The 21631-nt window shown below is 42.5% G+C and overlaps 1 protein-coding gene across 1 annotated transcript in view; it reads right to left on the bottom strand.

The window, feature by feature from the left end:
• The window catches only part of SGPL1 (sphingosine-1-phosphate lyase 1), a 434641-nt gene that overhangs the window by 143929 nt on the left and 269081 nt on the right, over positions 1-21631 (bottom strand). Inside the window, exon 7 of the mRNA XM_069240571.1 lies at positions 15076-15164. Within this exon, the coding sequence (XP_069096672.1) occupies positions 15076-15164 (89 nt within the window). The remainder of the gene's footprint in view (positions 1-15075; positions 15165-21631) is intronic.

The raw sequence follows: 21631 nt of genomic DNA on the forward strand, positions 1-21631 counted from the left end.
AAGAAACTTTCCTGCTGCCGGCTTAATGACAAATACTATCACTGAACTAAGAGGCAAGATAGGGGACAGGTGCACCCTATATGTGGCCGGGTTTTTTAGTTCAGATCAAACAATATTATAGGTTATTAAATCAAACACAAGACAGGTTTTGGTACAGTGCACCCACTGTACTCTAATATGTGATAAAGAACAAAGAGGAGGCATAGTGAAATAAACAATTTGCCTAGGATACCACACAATGTGGTGAAGCAATGAAACTGGAACTAATCTCAGGTTTTGCAGTTTCACACTGTGCAATTCAGCGACTAGATAGGTATCTCTTTCTGACATCAAAGGTTACAGTTTTATCCTTAATTCTTGGACGTTGATGATAGAGCGCGGGTCAAAGGCAAAATCCACATTTTATTTTGGGTAATTTGAGACAAAGCCAACTTAGCCCAATGCCATTAGAGTGCTTCACAACCAACACAGACTACACTTAACTTTTTGTTTTCAACCCAGGTAGATTTACTGAGACTTGCAGGATACCAAGCCCAGGTCAGCATTCAAACTTGGTTCCCCATGATACGCGGGCATCTGCTATAGCTGCTAGACCACACTGTCTCCCCAAAAAGTTCAGCTAGTGTGCGACTCGAAGTTCTAAGCAGAGCTGGACCCCAAACCAGCACCAGACCCAGGAACTGAGTTCCAGCTTTAAGTGGCTCGCCCACCTCTACCCTCCACTCCAGCATATTCCTCCTGTCTCACCCTGAAAATTGCCTATCACGGTCCATCTACCCAGTCAGCCAGCCACACAAAAGGGTGCTTCTCATACAGTGTTAACAATAGACCAAGGTAACTGCCGTGAACAATTTTAATTGGAATGATATCCTCTCTCCATATGTGGCACGTCTTGTAAATTCCAAGATTATCCATTGAGTAGCTAATGTCATGAGCATAGTGCAATACGTAATATTGTGGCTCAAGAGAATGCAGAGGGGTTAGAAATTGGGTCTCTAGTTGGCAGAGACATTGGGGTTCCAGGAGATCCTTAGGGGCTGCAGGATTTCTTTTGCCACCCATAAGGAGCTCAGACAAACCCTTTCACAGGACTGCCAGGCACACACTATTTCACAGCCATTTTCACTGCACTTTAGTAACTTATAAGTCGCCTATATGTCTAACTGTCATTTACTGAAGGCTAGGTGCAAAGTTACTAAGAGTGAGTGTGACTTTGCGAGTGCGGGGATGCCATTACACACGTGCACTACCTATAGGTCAGTACCTATATGTAGCTTCACAATGGTAACCCTGAATATGGCCATGTAAGGTGTCTAAGATCATGGAATTGCCCCCCCGCCCCATTCCAAATCTGGTATTGGGGAGCCAATTCCATGCATCCTGGGGGCTCCACCATGGACCCCCAGTACAGCCAAACCATCTCTCTGAGGCTTGCACTGCAGCTACAGCTCCTGCCACCTTACAGAGAGGGTTCTGCCTTCCTGGGGTCTGAGCAGCTCAGTCCCAGGAAGGCATAACAAAGCATTTCCTTTGGGAGGAGGGTGTTACACCCTCTCCCTTTGGAAATAGGTGTTAAATGCTGGAGAGGGGTAGCCTTCACCAGCCTCTGGAAATGCTTTGAAGGGCACAGGTAATGCCCTCCTTGCATAAGCCATTCTACACCGGTTCAGGGACCCCCAGAGTCCTTGTTCTGGCACGAAACGGGACAAAGGAAAGGGGAGTGACCCCGTCCATCGCCACCCCAGGAGGGGTGCCCAGAGCTCTTTCAGTGTGTCCCAGACTTCAGCCATCCTGTTTTCCAAGGCGTGGGGACACTCTGGAGGCCTCTGAGTGGCCACTGCCAGCAGGTGACATCAGAGACCCCTCCCAATAGGTCCATACCTGATAGGGTAGCCAATCCCCCCCTCTCAGGGCTATTTAGGGTTTCTCTTCAGATTCTACTTGCAAGTTTCCTTCAGGAATCCTCTGTAACTACTACTTCATCCTCTGACTTCGGATCAACCCCAGACTGCTCCAGGAACCGCTGTAACAGCAACAAAGTATCCAGAAGGGCTACTTTTCCTCTGCAACTTCAGCTCCATCCAGCAACATCAACAGTTTCCACAGTGTGCACGCTCTGGGGACTTCCTGGCTTCAGCCTACACCAGAAGGACCAAAGAAATCTCCTGTGAAGTGACAGAGCCACTTCCCTGCTCCAGCAGGAACCTTCTAAGATGACGACTGGTTCTCTTGGACTCCTCTCCTGGCAACATGTGTGCTCCTTGGAACACAGGTGGTGGACCCCTTCGACCCAGACTGTCCTAATGTCCTGCTGTCCACATTTGGAGGAGGTAAGAGCTTGCCTTCCCCGTTTGAGACAGTACCCCTGTGCACCGTGTCACCTTCACCTCCTGAGGCCTCTGTGCACTATTTGCAAGAATCCTTCGTGCACAGCCTGGCCCAGGACCCCAGCACTCTATCCTGCGACGCTCAACTCGCTGAGTTGTCCTCCAGCAGCATGGGACCTTCTTTTGTAGTGCTGCAAAAACCACAATTAGCACCTTCTTTGTCCCCGTGCCCTGGGACCTCCGTGGGTGCTGCCTGGTCATCTGTGGGTTCCCTCCAGTGTTGGGAGTCCCCTCTGCCTCTTAAGTTCGAGTTGAGGCCCCCAGGTTCCTCCTGGGTCCAGGCAGCGCCACTTTGACACAATCCGCGACATTGCTTGAACCAAGGCTTGTTGGACGAATCCAGCGCCAAAAGTCACCTGCATCCAACATCTCCACGTGGGACATCCGTTGTATCATGCAGGAACCCACAGCCATGTTCCGTTGGTGCATTCCTGCAGTCTTCGTCCAACCGGGGACTCTTCTTTTGCACCCGCTTCTACGTTGGCAGGGGCTCCTGTCCTTCCTGGAACCTTCTCCTAATTCCGGACTTGGTCTCCTCTCTTTGCAGGTCTTCAGGTCCAGGAAGCCACCCTTTGCTGCTTGCAGTCTTGCTTGGTTCTTGCAATAACTCTAATCACAATTTGTAGTGCGTTCTAAGGAAACTTGCAGTACTTTACTCCTAATTTCCTGGACTCTGGGTGGGGAATTTTACTCACCTTTGTGGTATCCTTATTCTCCCAGAAATTCTCTACACACTACACTTGTCTAGGGGGGAATTTGTGATTGACATTCCACTTTCTTAGTGTATGGTTTGTGTTGCCCCTAGACCTATTTTCTCCCATTGCATTCTATAGCATTTCCTATTGTTTGCACTATCCTATGTCTAATTACTTACCTCATTTTGGTGTCTAGTGTATATATTATGTATAACACTTACCTCCAGAAGGAGTACTGCCTCAACTATCTTTATTTTTTGTAACACTGAGTATTGTCTTTACTTGTGTATAAGTACTGTGTAACTATAGTGGTATTGCAGGAACTTTGCATGTCACCTAGTTCAGCCTAAGCTGCTCTGCTACAGCTACCTCTATCAGCCTAACCTGCTAGAACACTACTACATTTCACTAATAAGGGATAACTGGACCTGGTAGAAGGTGTGAGTACCCAAGGTACCCACTACAAACCAGGCCAGCCTCCTACATTTATCTGGATAACATAAGGTCAAAAGGACAAAAATCCAATAGGCACAAACTGAAATCACTTTTTAAAGGTTTCAAAGAGTCTTAGTTCTTAAGAAACAGTGGATGTACCTTTATAACACACAGTACCTGGGATGTGTCAAAAATAACGACGCATGGGGACAGAGGAAGAGATACGTGGAAAAATTAGGTGTTGCATCAGAGTTTTTGGCACAGCACAGATGAAGCTTTGTTTCTTTCCAGGCTGCAAGGTGATGCAGTGCAGTCTTAGTTTCTCACTTCGGTGCAGAGATATTTTATCGCCCAGGGACAATGCGTTGTAATACTTGATGTGCTGGTAGAAGGAGCAGGTCTGCATCGATCCAGAAGGTGATGCAGCAAATTTTTCATCACGAGGTTGCCGCTGTGTCGAATTTCCAGTTGGGTAGCTATTGCTGCATCATTCTGGTCGGCGTTACTGCGATTTTTCCAGCCGCGATGCAGGTGCTGTGGCGATTTCTGCAGGTGTTGCAACGATTTTCAGATGCCGAAGATTTCTTAAAGAGGTGAAATCTTTGTTGGCCCTGAGACTTCAGAAACAGGAGGCAAGCTCAATTCAAACCCTTGGAGAGCACTTCAGGAGGAGGAAGGCAGAGTCCTTCCTGCAGAGTCAGGAGTATCAGGCAGAAGGGCAACAAGCAGGAAAGCAGTCCTTCAGCAAAGCAGTCCAGACGAGTCCATTGGGCAGCCAGGCAGTCTCTCTGACAGAGTCCAGGTATAGATCCAGAAGTGTCTGATTTGGAGGGGTCAGAGACCAAGTATATATACACACCCAAGAATGCCTTTGAAGTGGGGGTAACTTCAAAGAGTGGTTTTGAAGAGCACAAGTTCCCCTTTCAGCCCAGTCCTGTCTGCCAGGATCCCTGTGGGGGGTAGCAATCCTTCGTGTGAGGGCATTCCACTGGCCTTTGGAATACAAGTGTGAGCCCCTCCACCCTTCCCGCCCAGGGAGACTCATTCAGCATGCAGATGAATGCAGATATGGCTGAGTGTCCTGTGTTTGTGGTTGTCTGAGTGGAATGCACAAGGGGAGCTGTAAACTAGCACAGACCAGACGTGGATTGGAGACTGGCTGAAAGGCACAGATGGCAGTAAGTGCAGAGAAATGCCCACTTTCTAAAAGTGGCATTTCTAAAATAGTAATATTAAATCCAACTTCACCAGTAAGCTGGATTTTCTATTATCATTCTGATAATACTTAATGACAGGGTTACTCCTTCCAGGTCAGAATCTGCCACTCCAAATGAGGTAGTTCTAATGCTAGTCTATGAGAGGTGGAGGCATCACAGTAGTGGAACACGAATTTATGGGTTTTCCACTACCAGGACATGTAAAACACATACGTACATGTCCTGCCTTTTATCTACATAGCACCCTGATCTATGTGTTGCCTAGGGCCTACTGACGGACGCACATTAAGCATCTGTTTTCGCTGTGCGTGCTACCAAAAATATACCCCAGAAATAATGTTACCACCCAAAGTGCGGTCGAATCGACCTTTGTTTGCTGCATAATTTAGTCAACCCTGCCACATAATTTGATCTTTCACTGCTCCATAATTCCAGTAGCACTGCGTTTAATTTAGCACTCTTTAAACTACTATAGCCATAGGTGCAAAAGCCACAATAGTTGCAAAAGAGGCCCCACAACCTCGTTCAAACAAGCACAGCCCAAGATAACAGGTATGGCTATAATGTGCTAACGCATGCCAACGTAGACATGAACAAATGTTGCTTGCATGCATTAACAAATTAAACCCAGACCTGATGGTTTCGCCAATGCCTGTTTTCCCCTTTCCACTAAAAGCTGCCTTAGCGAATTGAAACATTTCAAACAAAGCAGAAAGAATCTTCGGAATAGCATAAAAAAGTGTCAGCGGAAATCTCACAGACTACCACTAGGTGGGAGCCTTCACTAAAGAATCCAGACAGATCATAGAGGAACGCTATTTAAGTAGGATTATCCGAGGGCACTGTATTAGCCACATTCCATTTTTCAAAACATCTTTACATTTCCTGCCTAAATAATCATAAACATCGCAAAAACACTAAGGTCTTCTCAGCAAAGCGAACCTGCACTAAAAAAAACTGACTTACTAAATAAATATAGCCGAAATTACTCTCGGCTGGCATTCTAGCAGTCTCCATCCAGAAGCAAACAAAAGGTTACAGCACAACCAATACGAGATTAACAACCGTACATTAAAACATCTCTTAAAATAACACAGCAAAAAATACATTAAATAATTACTTATTTGGGGACCTTAAGGAAACTGATGCATGCTATTTGGGTTAAGATTCTATTATGCTTTAGAGGCGTATTCTGCAACAGAGCTACATGCCGCTTTCTACTCTGCATCCTGTGATGTGAAAAAACACAAATATTCAAATATTGAATAAATTCCTGAAATAAGAGCTATAGCTAAAGTCATCAATCATACACGTTTGCCGACACTGGATCATAACCCTCAATGTCTACAGCAAATCTTCCTTAACAGCAGGGCTCACCCTTAAGTGCCACAAACCATTTAACTATTGTGCAAGGTGGGTTCATTTTCACACTTTACCTTCACGTTCCCTGAAATCGCTGGACAGATTATTCTCAAATGCAGACTACTTGTAAACAGCCTTTATGGTCGCTTCTGTGGGAACCGTAAGCAACCAAGGCCTTGCAAAATACAGACGTATTACCTACGGTAATTTATTCAAATTTAACTTCATGAGCATTACCTCCCCAATTTTCTTCCTTATCCTAGTCCTTCCTAAACAATACGATTATTGCACTTCTCTGACAAAGAGCCTCAAGTAAAAGTGACTTACTTTGGTAACTTTTTGTAGTGGATACCAAGTATTCTCGCTTATTCGACCATTTTAGAATATTCTCCAGGTGCCAGACAGGTCTGGAAAAGTTTTTCCCATCAGTAGCTCTCCAGTGCCACCATCTGGTATCTCATGGCATCAACGACGATATTGCCTTCAGGACATGATGCCACTGGCATACCAAGCTGTGTGCGGACTGATACCATGAAGGTATGCGGAGGAGATTTAATAGAGCATGAACACGAACGACAACAACAGTAAATAACATGTTTGCATAGCTTGAGATCTTTTTTAAATGTCACTGACTCATTGGGGAGAAGGGGGCATTGTAAGAAAGCCGCGGGAAGATTACATTTCCACAAAAATATCCTTCTCAAAAGTAAGTCACTTTTGTTACTGATAGATGCATCTTTGAATCCCACTGCCAATCCCTCCAAGAGATGGGAATAAGTACTGCCAATTAACAAAGGGAATCATATATTATAGTCCTGGCAAAGAATCCGTCACTGCATGTTTGAGCTGTTGACCAGTAGTGTGTAGCAAATGTATGCAAGGCCGATCACAACTCCCCCCTGCGCGCTACAGAAAATGTGGTGGCCTTACTATGGCCGGCACAAATGCCCTCGGGGCCTTGTTTAATTACGCCATAGCAGATTTTGGGGATGAACCAATGAGAAAAGGCGCATTTGGACTCCATGCAACAGATGGTTTATGAGACGGCAACGCTTGGATGCAGTGAATCCAGTCAGCACTTCTCCAATGGTGAGTTGAGGGGGAGGAAAGAAACTAGCAAAAGTGCTTGATCCTCTTGTCGATAGCTGAGCAGAAGAATAATTGGTGAGCAAGCATACAGAAGTTTCAGGCACCGGCTTAACATGGATGTATTCTCTGGGAACCATTCAGATGGAACTGCATGGCACATAATCAAAGACACTTTCTCTTCTGAGCCATTAAGAAAAGGTCCTTGAATGAACATTCGCCCCAATGTGGAGAAGATCACCTCAATTCCACGTGCGGTTCCCCAACAAGAGGCGACTTAAAGTTCGTCTTTTACTTTGAGAGATCCTGCCAGATGGTCGCTCCCTGATAATGAAAAGAAAAACGTCTTCATGCCTTCCCTAGCACTTATGTGCAGACACTGCTGTTGCAGACCAAATGCCCTGTGGCATCATGTTATCGAGATGGGCTCCCTAGCAAGGAGACATCCATGATCACAGCAGCCTGTGGAAAGCTGAACAGGCTCAACTTGAGGTTCGAGCGGTCCATCTGCCAGTGTATGTCCAGATAAAACGACTGGCAAGTTTGCAAAGGAGTTAAGAGACTCCCTTAGTGATGTAAGCATTGCTTACACAGGCACGACTGCAGGACCCTCATTCACCTGCAGGACCCTCATTCACCATCTAGCACGAGGGACAAGAAGGATGCACAAAACCATGAGACTTATAGGATCAAAATAAATGTTAGAAGGCTCAGAATCGTTTCCCAAATTGCCATGACCTTCCGAAGAGGAGATAAAGTCTTCATATGGAGGTTGAATTTAACACAGCACCTATGAAAATCATACTCGGGGCCTGATTAAGAACTTGGCGGACATGTTACTCTGTCACAACGGTGATGTCTGTCCAGTCCTCCGCAGTCTAAATCCCATTGGTTGTAATGGGATTTAGATTTCGGTGGAGTAAACATCCTTCACCGTAGTGACGGAGTAACCCACCCGCCAAGTTCTAAATCAGGCCTTCTATGTTGAGAGGGGTGATACTTTTGGAAAAGCCTACCTAATGGAGAAGAGTCATCATGAGCCAAATATTTCCCGCCACCAGTGCCGAGGGGCCACATTTCCACAGCCTGTTGTCCATACATTAAAACAAGTGGACTGACTCAGTAAAGCAGCTACACCAGTCATCACTTCTGTGAAGATATGAAAAGTGGTTGTCAGCTTGAATAACAAGGCCATGAACTGACAGTGCTGAAATCTCAGTGAACCTCGGATTATGTCTGTGAGCATGGAGAAGGAAGTAGGCATTCTGGAGGTCAAGGGACATCGTCAACCAATTCCCTGATCTCCAGACCACCAGGACCTTCCGCAGAGACAGCATTTTGAACTTACCCCGCCAAAAGAACAAGTTCAGAATGTGGAGACTAAGGACGTGTCTCAGCCCTCTGTCCATCTTAAGGGGAACAAAGTAAGGGGAGTAAATTCCTGCACCCCTTTCTTCCAGAGGCACAATTTAGGTAGCCCCATTGTTTAGGATGGCAAGGATTTTGCCTGCTGAAGTGAAGAAACTTGGCTGACATTTGTTAGTGGAACTGCGTTAAGTTATTAGCTTTTTAGCACTATGAAGATGGTGTGTGTCATGAAAATAAAACCTTGTCTAATTTTTCTAATGCACTGTGTCAATTGCACTGTACTTATGATTGATTTTTCAGAGTGCATCAGCATTCTCACTTGGCGAAAATGCTTACCTATCACATACAGGTTTTGAAGAACTTTCTGTCAAGAAGCATCAACCATTCATCTAAATACTAAGATATAATAAAAAAATCCTTTGTCTTATGCTTTTTATCCCTGAGATAAGAATATTTAGTCTTGCAAGGGTTTATCCACCATTCAATGTCATTGCTGCTGCTGTAGACTTATGGAAGTGCCAGCATTCTTAGCCAGTTGCTGCCCTACCACTCTGCATTCAAGAGGAACAGCAGCATGGGAATGCAGACACAGCTGAACAAACAGATTGTAGAACATGGCTCGCTTCAAAAACAAAACATCTGGTTGTCAGTCAATCAGCTATTTGAATTTCAGAAACTTCAGGTAGGTACCCTGAGAAAGTTAACCCATACCTTTCAAAAATATGATCACTGAGGTAGTTTACATCTTTAACAGGTAGTTAAAGACTGAATATCTCTTTGCCAACTAGTATTAATTGAAATATCAGCATTTCTCTTCATGGAAGTCGTAGTCCATCTTTTTTGATAATGCATTTCTGTTGAACTTGGACCGTTGGCCCCAGTCTGTCTTTCTGGAAAATCTTTCTGTCTACCAAAGTAGTTCACAAGTTACAGAAGAGCAGAGAGAGGGGGGAGTAGGGTGAGTGAGAGTACAGTTTTCATTTTCAGATCCCAACAACCTAATCAGGTATAAGTATGGTTTTCAATATGTGTGAAACAGAGTGAGTTTACCAATGTTTCTTGTATTCCTGCAGTTGAAGTTCCAACCTCAGCCGAAAGGTTGTATATTTCACCATTTCCCTCAATGGTCGAGAGTGGTCACTTTGTTCTCTGAAAGTGGGATTGTAGGCTTTCTTAGAGAAAAGGCTACCATCCTAAGAACAGTTAAAATTCATACTTTGAAACTGCCTAACGGTAGGTGCCTGCATATGTACTTCTGAGGTTTAAAGCTGAGCATTCATTCTTGATGCACATTCGTTTGAATTCTAACAGGCCAGGTTAAGTATTCTAGCTGGCCAAGTTGTATATGCAGGTGAGTTTTCAGAGCTGATATCTCTCATGCACCACTACTCCCTCATATGTTTTTCAGTTTGGAGGAGTAAAGCTGACTTGGAGATGTTAATGATATAAAACGTAGCTCTAGATATATTGAAACAAAAAAATAAACCTTTTATTTCCTGGAATGCTTTTGTGATGATCGATATAAGACATATTGAAATAAGTCTAAAAAATCTCTTGTCCTACTGGTACTAGGATTGTGGAGGCAGCAAGGTGCAGTTTCAAAGACATGTTATTCTGATAGCAGACAAAGAAAAAGATTGAAGGGGTCAGCATTCTAAAGATCTTTTGTTTGTGCCCGTGTCTAGGAATCCCGCAGCAACACCACAGTCCCAGCCTTCGGGTCCCAGGACTAATGGATTCACAGCCTTAGGAGTGAACCTTTTAACCAGATAAGTTACTCACAGGTAGAAGAGCTAAGGGAGATCGGGACTCTGAAGAGTGGCTGAATGTCAATATGTGTCTGAAATCCCATGAGAAAACTGCCACATTCAAACTGTTACTAAATGATAGAGCCAACACCTTTTCTACACTGCAACATATTTTTCCTCACAAGTGGGCTTCCTGCTATGAGCAGTGTTTGTTACAATGATGGCCACTCTCCCTCCCTACAGTGATTCGGAAACAGCAGTCAGAACCTTTGTTTAGAAAACTCCTGAAAACATATTTTTTTGATCTAGGAGTCGAGCCAGGGTCCACTGACATCGGGATATGGGGTGCTCTCCTAGCGCTGGGAGGCCCTGTTAGGGTAGCCACGAACTATAGAAAGCCTGTTTGAATTGGAGTGAATTTTGATGAAAATCTAATGACAAAGTCCAGACCTTCCCTTTTAATATATAAATGTCACCCCTAAGGCAGGCTAATTGTGGCCTAAGGTAGGGTGCTGCATATTAAAAGGTAGGACATGTTTTTAAGTATCCGAACAGTAAACACCCCTAATTGTCATGTTTGCTGTAGAAAGGCTAATGGTCACATTGGTAAGCACAGGGGAACAAGGTGACCACTCAAATGAGCTAATGTATCCAAAGCATCATTACTTTAAACTCAACGTGATGCAAAAGTCGAATATAATGTAACTTTTAAGTCAATGCTAACTTTAGAAATTTGCCACAGTGTGGCCCAAGACGTCCAATGACTGTTTACGGTTGAGGCCACGAGACAGCTTTCTGCCCACATGGGAATAGGTGTGAATGATTCTCAGGAAGGAACACAAAAGGACTGCCCTTGGAAGAGATGTTACCTCTCCATGGCAGAAAGACTAAACAGAGTGTGAGCTCAAAAGACGAGCTTCAAAGGGGAAGCCTTTTTGAAGGGCAAACACACAAGTTCTGTTCTGGTAGGCAGGCATCGGGGACAGAGAGGCGGAAACGGTTGTCAAACTAGTTTTTCCATGGGTGTGTAGCCCTCAGGTAGCCTCACCTTTAAGGTGGGCTACCAAGCACCACACACCAACAGAGAGGTTCAGCCACCTTGGGAGTGGGCAGAATACTGTTATGCACTGTCATCATGCAGGAGGGTAGCTACTAGCCCATTGGCTAGCAGCCACCACATGCCCCAAGAGCACATTATGGGTATACAAATGTCACCACTGGCACCCAGACCTAAGATCTCGTCTGCAAAGGAGAGGGTTCGAAGAAGGATTGTAGTGTTTTTCTATGGACCCTAGCAAAAATTGGCTGCACCAAAAACTGGACCGCACCTTCTGATCCTTAGGCTAGCCAAGAGAGGACTATACATTTGGTGCCCCACTCATGGAAAAGTCATCCTGAGCCCCAGACAGAAGTGATTCCAAGAGTCAGTTGGCTGATTTCCTGTATCAACTCCAGGAGGACAAAAGCGGAAGAAGCCTGTCCTGGCGAGATGGTAGTCACAATTGGTTGACAGCCACTGACTGCTGAAAAGCAGCCTGGGAGACAGTCTTGATGCTCAAAAGTTGCAACAGAGTCTGCTGGACACATGAGAGTTGTGGCTGTGCAGTTTGGTCACCCAAGACAGACACTAGCCTAAGTTAAAGGGAACCAATGGTTTAACTTTAACTGGAGACCATTAGAAAATGATTTTTGTCTGGACTTCAACGGACATGGAGGAACTTTGACCTCTGTGGCCAAAGTCACCCCACCATGTTTACGGACCGAAGGGTGGCCCCAGGAAGACCCCTGCTACTGGATCAGCAGCCACAGCATGCTTCAGCATCCTATATCCTGTGCATCAAGACCACTCCATTGATGTCCACGGCAGTTAACAAGTAGAGCCTGGAAATAGACTGTAGATTGCTTTGACTACAAGGTAACTGTCTTGTCAAGTCTCATCGGTCCCTATGACGTGCTCCCTGCTGGAGTTGGTCGCCTAAAGTGGGCCATAGTAGCTGAACACAACTTACGTTCTAAATGTCACTGCTACCCGTGCTAATTGCCAATGCTTGCTGGCGATTTATTATTTGCTTAATAATTTAAATCTAAAAAATCCTCGAGTGGATTTTGTTCCTTTCAGTGCATGAAAATAAGAGCAAGTTTTTGAACTGGGGCGGATTTTGGGGTATTTTCTTTATGCCATTTATTTTCTTACACGCAAAACACACTACCCTTAATGCATGAAGGGTAGAGATTGCTTAGTAAGGGTACACGGTTCTGCTCTCCCTTCCAATATCTACAGACAGAAGACAAACGTTCCCCTGTTATGTGCCCTCAATTATGGGAGCCTATCATCCTTAGTAATGAGTAATTACTCTGTTCTGAATCCCAGATACTGTGAGCAGGACCTGAAGGGCATTTACCTAAAAGAACGGGATGGTCTTCCACACCCCCTGGATGTCATGCTTCATTCCCTCACCCTATGATAAGGGCCCACCCGCCACAAGAGGATTCTCTGGAGAGAGTGGGATAGCCGAGGATGAAGCATGACACCAAGTGGGTGTATGAAGCCATCCCGTTATTTTAGGTAAATGCCTCGGGTTCTATTCACAGTACCTGGATAGACAGTTCATCCTGAACAAAAAAAATACTTAGTACTAAGGATGATTTGCTCCCATAATCGAAAGCCCTTAATGAGGGCACATTTGCCTTGTGTGTGTGAGCATGTCTTTCTTATTCCTTTGACAAAGCCTCACTACTCGAAGCCACAGCTATCCACAGTTTAGCTAAGGGTTTGCAAACAAGTCTGACTGGACCCAAGGAGGATTTGTGAGTTTACTATACTGTGAGGTGACACATCACCACCATGTAATAAACCGCGTTTCTCACAGCCAACAAATGGAGTTTCCAAAGACAGATGACAAAGGCTCAATCTGATTAGCCAGGAAACACCCCTTCACATTTTAAACATTGTTAAGAGTTAGATTTTAGCAATGTAAGTGGTAACACAGCACTAGTTTCTAAAAACTTAGACCCTAAGCTCCTTCCCAACGAATAATAATGGGAAAACCAGAATTAGAACTCTCAGTCATCAAAATCAAGAAAACTTCGTCAGAAAGGGTAGGCCACATTTAATAAGTTCCACATATGGAAACACTTGAACTGAGATGTAATGGTTGGTGATGCATGAGCAAAGTTATCTTGGACCATGCACGTTAAAAAACACAGGAGCAAGGCAGGCCTAAAAAAAAAAAAAAAAAAAACATTTTAGATTAATTACACATTGTGTCGAGACTGGATAGCGGTTACTGAATGTTGTGACTCTTGTATTTTAATTCCTCCCATTGTCCTTTCAGCGGACAAATGATTTTTTAAAATCCCAAGTCAGGCACAGCCCACATACCTCTTAAGAGCTCAAAGAAACACAGTTTGGAACCCAGGTGCCCATGCGCTACTACCCCACCCACGACAGGACAGTCTTCTCCACATTAATCCAGTTTCTTTCCTCTGTGTGTACAGAAGTGTTATAAGCACACAGTCAAAAGAGAGACAAAGGAGGCTCCATGGTATCTAGGAAAGTGGGCTTTGGGACTAGGAATGCAGGGGTGACACGTACTTACCTCCACTACATCCCATTCCCTCATACTCTAGACTACACGGGAAAGTGAACATGAATAGCACAGAAGATGAAATCCAAAGGACAGTGTTAATGTTTTTAAATAAATAACATAGGTGTGCACCACAGAACATATACTGAAGCTGATATGGCATCAAATTTCTTCAGCATGAGTACCATCCTAGGGTGGAAAAGCCAATGACTGTTAAACTCTATAATGAAGGAGGCAGTGCAAAAGACAACATAAGTCTCTAAATATACTCTTGCCTCGTTTGGGCCCTCGAATATCCCAAAAATCCATGTTAAGTCCAAAATGACCTTGCAGGATCTAGGTAGTAACCAATAGTATTTCTAGCATCCATGTTTATGACTACCAGCTCAACAACTGATGACGGTTTGGGCAAAACATAGATAGAAAGATTTTTCTGGAGAGATGTATTTTGTTTTAATTTTCACAGTAGAAAATAATATGAGATCAAACAATAAACTAGTTAGAATAAAAAACGTACTATCTTATTCTGGCAATATCACAGCATAATACATTCATTAAACAACGTACATCCAATCCGACCTAAAAATCATTGCTCCTCCATACACTACACATACACAGCACATGCTCAGCATCATGCAACGTACACAGTGCACCTGAATGCATCAGCACCTCAAACAACTGAACTGTTCTCACACTCCTTCTGCACGACACAGGAAATGCACCCTTCAGTATGCAATACGCCTCAGGGCTCGTCCGCATCCCCAGAGTTAAATGGGCTGAACACCGCTGTGGATCGATAGGACTGGTGATAAACCTACTGCATGTAAATGTGCTAGACATGCATAGTAAGTAATATGTAAGGCCTAGTAATTACTTGATTCAAAACATACATAAAGCATACCTTACTAACAAACCAAAAATTAACCACAAATTCTGACGTACTTGAATTTTAAGGGATTATTAATACAACCACAGAAATACTAAACGTTTATATGCAGATTGAATCATTACAAACCTACTTCAAGCGGCTATTCAATGTGTGGTGTTTGACGTTTTCATGTGTACCACCACTAAATAAAGAGCAAGGGCCATGTTTCTGATTATTCAATCGGTACATGAATACCTAGCTTTCTTCCACTTGAAGGAATAAATCAACATCAAACATGTATTGAAACGAAAATGTTGCATACATTTCTGGTTTCTTGATTCCATTTTCGAAGGCCAGGTTCCGGTACGCCTTGCAGGCCATCAAGATACTCTCAGTTCCACCAGAGGTCACCTACGCAAGATAAACAAAAATGAGTACAATCAAACAACGTTTTCCTTAGAAAGCCATGCAGCAGGTTCAAGCAAACTGTCTTTGAAAGCACTCAAAATTAATTTACAACAACATATGTGACCTTCTTCGCCTTATCAGGAGGAAGAAGCCCACTTTTAAAAGACTACCATCGCTAAACCTATTTCCTGTAGTAAGGAGAAGCCTGTCATCTTGCAATCTATTGTTTTTCATTTCCAAGTGACATGTCTGGGGAGGCCAGGGAGATATTTCATTAAGGGGGTGCAGGATACTGAATCCCGATCTATAACTTAAAATCACAAGGGAATCCTATCACCCTCTCAACCGAACCGTAGCTCAGCCTGGCCCAAGTCGTTCTCAATGGAGTGATCCAGACTGGTTTTATAGGGACCCTCACACACCCTTATTGGTGTCAATCTTCAATAGAGAGTCTCATCCTGGTCCCCATAAATCAGGGTGTCCTCATCCATGTTCCAGGAATCACTGTGGATATTACTTCCAACAGGATTTTGGATTACAGATACAAAATACCTAAAGTACACTTCAGTTTCACTTTATTATTGGGTGCCTTGGTTATGGTTAAAAACTATGCTAGTTGATACTACCCCTGCACCCTAGTTCAGCGTGTTACTCCTCTACACCCGAATCAAGAAACAAATTCGGCACCCAATGGACTGACTGTCAATATTGAACAGTATTCCTAGATAATAAATTTAGAAAAGACTCGTGCATAATATCATGACGATGCAACGGGGATTGACTGATCATGATTATTAACACTGCTAAAGGCTAATCAGACACTACTGTAAATAAAAACAAGTAAAGTGACGACAAACTAAGAGCCCAGATACAAATAATTAACTGGAAGAGGTGAAAAAGGAAATCTCTTACTACAAGATCCTTACAAAAAGCAAACTCTCTAAGTTACAGAAGATGTGAAAAACGTTTAGCATGCCAATATATATCCTTACACAACAGATGAATACATAAAACAATGAAAAGATCAACAACAATCTAAAGAGAGGAATTCTGAAAATGACTGGCCAACAAACTCAGAAGGGAGGAGCAGTGATACATCCAGTGGAAGTAATAGAAATACCCAGAGATGAGGACGAAGATTCAACAATCAATTTCCATGCCCAGCTCGCTTATCGCCACCGCACATGCATTATTGCCAGCCACCAATGCGCCACACCCTCCAGTGGCATAACCTACCTTCTACCCAAATACCAGGATTTTTTAAGGTCACAGTGTCTGGAGAGGAAAAAAATTGGATCTAAGAGTGTCCTGGGTAGAACAACCAGGAGCAAAAGCTCGAGAGAGCAACAACCTCAAACAGGGACAAGCAGCACATAGACTTGGTAGTCCACTTGACTCCATTCATATTTTCATACAATTAAATGAGAGTCTTGAATAAATGACCATGATTTGTTCCTACGAAGGAAAGATATATTTAGACTAAAAGGCAAATTGGATGAATTTTGTCAGAAAAAGTGGGATTAAAGCTTTCCTTTGAGGCACTCCAAACTCTATGGAGCAACAACATATACCAACTTGCGAAAAAAGTCCTTTTGCAATCCACTTGCAAATGACATACATCGTGTAGTAATGGCTTTTGAACACCAGTAACAAAGGATGTAGAAGCACGGTACGAAAAAGAAATGCAGTTTCATAATCTTACTACCAAGGAACAAAAGGCATAAGGACATTTACAATCTTGAAATGCCACAGTAATAATGGCAACTGACAAGAGGGAGCAAATAGTAATCCAAACCACTGGAGATTACAGGACAGCCTACACAGAACTATTCTCAGATCAATGAAATTACAAAATACTCCCAAATGATACCACAAAAGTACTATAAAGGAGATAAAAGAGGAGTCATGAAAGCCAAAGAACAACAATAGATAAACCAAAAAAGGTGGGGTTCCTAATAAGTGAGAGGCCTAAAATCTCCCATTTTCTCACATAATACTAAAATACACAAACACTGGAGCCCACTCCCTGGGTGCCCCATAGTATCAGGCACAGGGTCAGTCTTAGAACCTCTCTCAATTTTTGTTGACTGGTTTCTGAGACTATTGGTGTTCTCATATGTATTAGATGCCCTCATACGTTAAGGACACAAAACATACACTCAATACACGTGGATGTACAAATTGACCCAGAGGAAGAATTTATGATTGGACTGGATGTAGAGACTCTTCACACGACTATACCACAGGGTGAGAGTCTATAAGCAATAAGACAGAGAAAACTGGATTGGACTGCACCCATAGAGATCATTACAGGATTGGCTAAACTTGCTTTGAAGAAGAACTATTTTGAACTTGAAGGTAACATTTTTGAACAAGGAAAATTAATCGGAAACACTTTTATCCCAAGCACAGCTGGTCTATATGTCCACTTATATGAACAAGACAACATCTGAGAGAACAAACCTTTTAATCAAGGACTAAAACGATGGCGATGTTATAGAGATGACGTTTTAGTAATCTGGCATGACACAGCAAGAGGCGCACATACGTTTTGGGATTGGCTAAACTCACGCGAGTAACTAAAAATTACTATGACAATGAACAAACTGGAACGTCCATTCCTCGATCTAGTTATAAAAGCAATAGAAGGAGTTCTGACTACAAAGATTTACACTCCAGCTACCTGCAAGTAGCTCTCCTGTGTGCAGCCCAGCCTACTAACTTAAAAGCTGTTTCTTGGCTGAATTAACATATGTATACCAAAATTGAAAACAGTGTAGTTAAGATGAACATGTGTTTATTTTCAGAACGTACAAGCTGATCTATTGGAGAAAAATGGCTGAATTTCCAATTCAACCATTCCAACCATTCAGTTGGGTAACAAGAAACATATGTCATTTCAGCGTCAAGTTACTACTTAAGGTGAATGTGTACTTTAAAAGATATATGCTAGGTTATATTATATATTTAAATGTAATAATTGAGTGATAAATGCTGTGGCGTTGGCAGACTTTTTTGTTTTTACATTGGTGCATTGCAGATGTGGCTGTTATGCATTACCTAGGTACAGGCATTTCATATTGATAATGCCTGTTTTTATAACCAATGCCATCCCTTTCTGATGTACTGAGGTCATCACTTCTGGTAATCTTGGAATGGTACTAATGTAATCTTATTTGATATGGTCACTATTACAACACTAACATCAGTAGCTCGGGCTGATTTTCATTGAACACAAGTAGCTTTTATTGGAGAAAAGGTTGTAGATTCTTGGTTTAGATTTCTGACCTATTGTTTCTTTTTGCTTGGGATTTTTCTTTGATTCTAGAATCTTCTGCAAGTCTCTCCTTCAATTCTCCTAATCTTCGATTCTTTGCTACTCAGTCCCCAGTAGTTTAGCATCCTGATTCTCATCTGTGCACTAAACTCTTGAACTGTTTCTTCAAACCTATTCTTGCATCTGCTTGTGGATTGTTTTCCCCATTGAGGTTTTGTCTCCCCCAGAGTCCTTTTTTGATGGCACCTTCCTCATACATTGTTGCTCTCTGTGGGTGGGATTTTGGCTACAGGAGCAAATGTGTTAATGTCAGGCAGAACCAAAGACAAGACAGAAGCCTTAGTTCAGTCCAGTTCCTGACATTATGACCACTACTGATGCACAATAAGAAATATTGCAAGCTGGGGAAGGTCAGGCCCCCATGTAACCCTCAGCTCCCACTGGAAAAATACACAAAAGGTCCTCCCATCTGATGCTGAGAGTCACCTCTATGTATTCTGGGCTACCAGCAACAATCGCAAGGGGTTCAGACAATCAAAGAGTTCCCGCATGCTATGCACAATGCAAGCACAACACTTGCACTGGCATCAAAGGAGGACATCAATGAAATTGATTTCAGGGTGCTATATACAGATCTAAAAAATATATGAGGCAGAGTACGCAATAGATCAGATGAAGTTAGAAGGTGTCAACTTCTAAATGATGGCAATACGGTACTCCACCAATTAACTCAATTTCCATGGAGAAGAACAGACAACCAGGTCCAAGCACAAAAATATCAGATCAGTGGGAGTAAACCAGCAATTCACTTTTGCTCTTTATTAGCTATACAAGGCAGCGGCATCAAAACAACTATGAAAGTGAATCTCAGTAGCAAGGGTATAAAGGTCCCCTTTACCCTCTTCCTTCTCTGGGACCTCTGCCAAATCCAATATCTGTGGACTAGGGGAGCATGCACGGTCAAAGGTGGCAGATGTGCTGTAAGCTCCACTTTAGCCTGCTATTATCACTGATTTCAAATGTCGAATAGCAGCATTTTTCTTCAAATCAAGCACATATTCTTCTGCATTAATCCCCTGGTTCACTCTTACTGGTGTTTGTGGTGTTTCTACGACCCTGAGGTCTTCTCATTCTACATGAGGTCATTTCTTTGAGGAGACTGCACACCAGAGGACTGTGTGAGGAAGGCAAGGTGACAGAAAGGTGGTCCTACCAACCTCTTTGCTCCCTCTTAAAGGTACTGTCTTCAGTATTTCACTCCCCTTCATAAAGGTGAGGTCTGCAGATTTTGGTGCCTGGCATTTACATAAAGAAGCTCTATTCTCATATGTTCTACTTGCTGGTTGTTTATTCCTTTCAGTCACCATTCTTCGAAGTACATGAAGCTAACCCTAAACTTGCTTATTTAATTTTACTATTCTTCAGCTAAGAGGGATCCCTATATTATACTAAGAATGGATATTAAGTCAACTCAAACTCCCCCTAACAAGCGCAAACTCTTCTCCTCCTCCTGATACCATTAAAATGGTGGACTTGTATGTTGAATCAATGGCAAAAATATTGTAAAAAATTCATGCAATACACAATAATACAGATGCTATATGTTGTGACATTAGGCATATTCAGAGGGGCATGGCAGACCTCACTATGAAAATATAATACCATCAAAATGAGAGATAATAAGACTGTAACTGACCATATAACACCCCACGTTAACCTCATAGCACTTATGATAAAACAGCTTTTAGACCTTGAAAATAGAAATCGTCAATATAATTTGCGCATTTTCAATTCGCCAGGAAATACTGAAGGTCAGAATTGCAAATCCTTTTGTGAACATCTTATAAATTCACTACTAAAAATCTATTTTCCTCAACAACCTAAATTTGACAAAGTGCAAGGTGTACCTTATCATTGCAAACCACATAATTCTAAACCAGGACAAGCCTTCTTCAAAGTATTACGCCACCATCATCTAATACTCATCCGAAAGGCTGTTTGAGAGATTCCAACACTAATGGTGGAAGGACATAAAATCTACATTCACCACGACTTTGTAAAAGAAACAGTTGTAATTTGCAAACAATTCTCAGAACTAAGCCCCACATTAAAAGAAGCTGGATACAAATATGGTATAATCGACCCAGCAGTTAAGCACATATGGAAAATGATGTTACTAGATCTTTCACGCCACTTGCAGATCTACTTGCATATCTTGACCTCCATACAGGCAACATGGAATTCCATCTAATTCATGGATTGTACCTTCATAGTTTCACAATTTTCTTTAATGTGTTCCTTGTCTAGAGGTAATAAATATTCTGTTTGTCTTTATTTACAGGCTACTTTTTGATTTCACCTTCACTCAGTTTTACTGTCCTCTACTCTTCTCCTATTCTTTAGTAATTTATCTGAAAACACTGCTTTACTATAGCGAATAGCTTTAAAGTTTAATATTGCTTCATTAAATGTTAAAGGTTTACATAATCTAGTAAAAGGTATAAAATCAGAGATTAATACATAAATGTAATACAGACATATGCTTTATACAAGAAACCCATATTGATGACAAGCATTTTGATCTCCTTGACCAAATCCTGGGAGGGTTATGTAATTTCTTCAGCAGCAAAAGGTTGTAAAAATGGGGTGGTTATCCTCTTTTCTCACAAGCTGCAATTTACCATTTTACATTGTATTTCGGATTCAGATGGTCGTTATATTCATGTTCAATAACAAATTGATAAGTATTCTCTTAACTTAGGTAATATCTACATCCCAATACAAGATGAGCCCCAATTTTGGAAATCAATGTCTGCCAAGATTCTAGCTAGGCACTGCCCCTACTCTTATAGGAGGTGATTTTAATAGGATTCTTGTCCCACATTTGTATAGAATTTCCACTGTTAACTTTCACCCTACAAAATCTTACTCTCTACTTAAAGCATTTTTATCAAATACTAAATTAGGGGACCACTGGAGAATTACACACCCTACTGATAAAGATTTTACCTTCTTCTCAAATGCACACTCGACATACCCACGCTTAGATATCTATTATCTTCCTGTAATTTACCTCATAAGATCTCTAATCAAAGAATAGAGACAATTACTATATCAAACCATCTTTTTCCTATCATTTTAATTGACATTCCTCAATCTACACACAGACGGAGAATGAACACCAATACTGCAC

This window comes from Pleurodeles waltl, chromosome 6, assembly GCF_031143425.1.
Source record: "Pleurodeles waltl isolate 20211129_DDA chromosome 6, aPleWal1.hap1.20221129, whole genome shotgun sequence".
Lineage (NCBI taxonomy): Eukaryota > Metazoa > Chordata > Amphibia > Caudata > Salamandridae > Pleurodeles > Pleurodeles waltl.